Genomic DNA, 2,491 nt, shown 5'->3' with positions numbered 1-2,491 from the left:
GGTGCAGCGGAAAGTCCAGGGAAGGGGGCGGCGAGGGGGAGGCTGGGCTGGGAGCTGTCCTTGCCCTGGGGCGCTGCTCTGTCCCCTTCCCAGCCCTGTCCCCACCGGCGGCTTTCCCGGACGGGATCCGTGTGGCTCAGGCTTTGTCCCTTCCCTCCCCAGACCCTCAGTTTGTCAAGGCCACCACGCTGAGGCACGAGGAGCCTCACCAGGACAAGATTTATTACTTCTTCCGCGAGGACAACCCCGACAAGAGCCCCGAGGCGCCCAGGAACATCTCGCGGGTGGCCCAGCTGTGTAAGGTACCTCGGGGATGGGGCGGGCCGGGAGCCAGGCCAGCTCCGGGGGTGACAGGGGACGTGCCAGCTCCCCTGGGCTCAGCCAGGCTCGGTTTGGCCCATGTGACACCGACTTTGGGTGGGCACAGCCACGTCCTTCGGCCTCGCCGGGAACAGAACTCCCTGCTCCGTCTCGCTGGGGCGTTGCAGCATCCCGCAGTTCCCAATTCATCCCTCGGGATGGGGGTTTGGGGTGTCCCAGCCAAGCCCTGACCCCCTCCCCGCTGTCCCTGTCCCCCAGGAGGACAAGGGAGGAACCAGCTCCCTCTCGGCCTCCAAGTGGACCACGTTCCTCAAGGCCACGCTGATCTGCGTGGACCCCGTCACCAAGGGCAACTTCAACTGGCTGCAGGACGTCTTCTTCGTCCCCGCGGGCGACTGGCGGCGCTCCAAGGTCTACGGGCTCTTCACCAACACCTGGTGAGGGGCCCTGTCCCAAATCCTTCCTTCCAGCCCTCTTCTCCCTCTGGAAAACAGCCGGAGCGGGCACGGCCATGGACAGAGCCAGGGGGCGGCCGCTGTCCCCCTGACCCTGTCGTTGTCCCCTCAGGGGAAGCTCTGCTGTCTGTGTCTACTCCTTTGGGGACATCGACAACGTGTTCCGGACATCCCGGCTCAAAGGCTACACCGGCCCCACCCCGGAGGTCAAACCCGGCCAGGTGAGGGGGGTTCGGGGGTCCCGAGGCCGGGAGGGCCCGCGGGGCAGGGGAGGGGACACTGCGCGAAGGAGCCGAGCCCTGGCAGTGGGAGGAGGCTGGATAAGGCCTGACCCCGCCATGGAAAGCACGGGGAGGGAGCATCTCAGCGGCAGCTGGCACGGGCACAGAGACAGCAGCCCCGGGACTGTCCCTGCCGGCTCTGACGGCGCCTTTTGTCCCCCCTGCCCGCAGTGCGTCCCCTCCGGGCAGCACACCCCGAGCGAGACGTTCAAGATCGCCGACAGCCACCCCGAGGTGGAGGAGCGCGTGGAGCCGCTGGCGCCCTCCAGGAGCCCCCTGTTCCACAACAAGCACCGCTACCAGAAGAGCGGGGTGCACGAGGGGGCCGCGGGCGACGGGCAGCGCTACAACGTGCTCTACCTGGCCACAGGTACCGCCAGCGGGGACAGCCCCCGGCGGAGGGGACAGCGCCCGGGGGGAGCGGGGCGGCGCCGGGGCTGCGTTCCCCGCCTGGCATATGCTCGTCAGGCAGGCGGGAGCTGCCAAGTCCCGGGAACAGCCGAACGCTTCCAGCCTGGCTGCGTGGGCACAGCCGGGCTCCAGGCAGCATCCCAGGCACGGGGGAGGGGCCCGGAGGGGCCGCGGCCAGCGGGGAGGGGGGCGCAGCCCGCCCCAGGGGTGGAGCAGAAATCCTTCCTGAAAGGAGCGGCTCCATCGTTTCCCGGCGTTTCCCCGAGCTGGGCTCATCCCTCCGTCTGCTCCGTGCTGGGATCTGTTCTCCGGCACTCGTGGAGGGGCTTGCAGGGATTTAAATCCCCGATCTGTGATTAAGGAGCTGCAGCCGGCTCTCGGTGGGTGGCTGGGGTCGGATTAGGGCCCACGAGCGCTCCCGTTGGTCTGATTTTCCAGAATCCTGGAAAACGCCCCGCAGAGTCCCCCTGGGAAGGCTGATCCAGCGGGAAGGGCTGTGGGATGGACACGGGATCACCGGGGGGGTCCTGACTCCGGCACGGGCTGGGCTTCACCAGCTGAGCGGGAGGAGGGATCCGCTTGGGAACGGGGAATCCATGAGGATTCCCGAGCCCCATTCCCTTGGGAGGCTGCTCCGGGGAAAATCCTGCCCTCTCTGGGCGCCGGGAACCCAGGCAGGCTCCTCCTGGCACCGTCACCTCCCCTCGGGATCCCTCTCTCTTCCCAGACAAGGGCTCCATCCACAAGGTGGTGGAGCTGCCGGACGGGGTGCAGAACGTCATGGAGATCCAGGTGTTCCCCAACAAGGACCCCATCCAGTCCATGATCCTGGACCACGCCAGGGTGGGTCCCTGCTCCAGGGCAGGAGGGTGGAGGGTTGGTCAGGCTGGGACAGAGGGGTCAGTGCCAGCGCGGGGGGCTGGGAGTGGGATCATGGAATTCTTCGGGTTGGAAGGGACCTTTAATGATCGCCCAGTCCCACCCCACTATGGCAGGGACACCTCCCACTGTCCCAGGGTGCTC

At 67.6% G+C, this 2,491-nt stretch overlaps 1 protein-coding gene across 1 annotated transcript in view; it reads left to right on the top strand.

The window, feature by feature from the left end:
- The window catches only part of SEMA7A (semaphorin 7A (John Milton Hagen blood group)), a 33,525-nt gene that overhangs the window by 16,297 nt on the left and 14,737 nt on the right, over nt 1–2,491 (top strand). The window contains 5 exon segments of the mRNA XM_008641973.2: nt 163–302; nt 580–758; nt 889–997; nt 1,229–1,427; nt 2,196–2,311. Coding sequence (XP_008640195.2) covers nt 163–302; nt 580–758; nt 889–997; nt 1,229–1,427; nt 2,196–2,311 — 743 coding nt within the window.

Source organism: Corvus brachyrhynchos, unplaced genomic scaffold (assembly GCF_000691975.1).
Source record: "Corvus brachyrhynchos isolate BGI_N302 unplaced genomic scaffold, ASM69197v1 scaffold309, whole genome shotgun sequence".
Classification (NCBI taxonomy): Eukaryota; Metazoa; Chordata; class Aves; order Passeriformes; family Corvidae; genus Corvus; species Corvus brachyrhynchos.
This window is presented reverse-complemented; position numbering and strand designations above follow the sequence as displayed.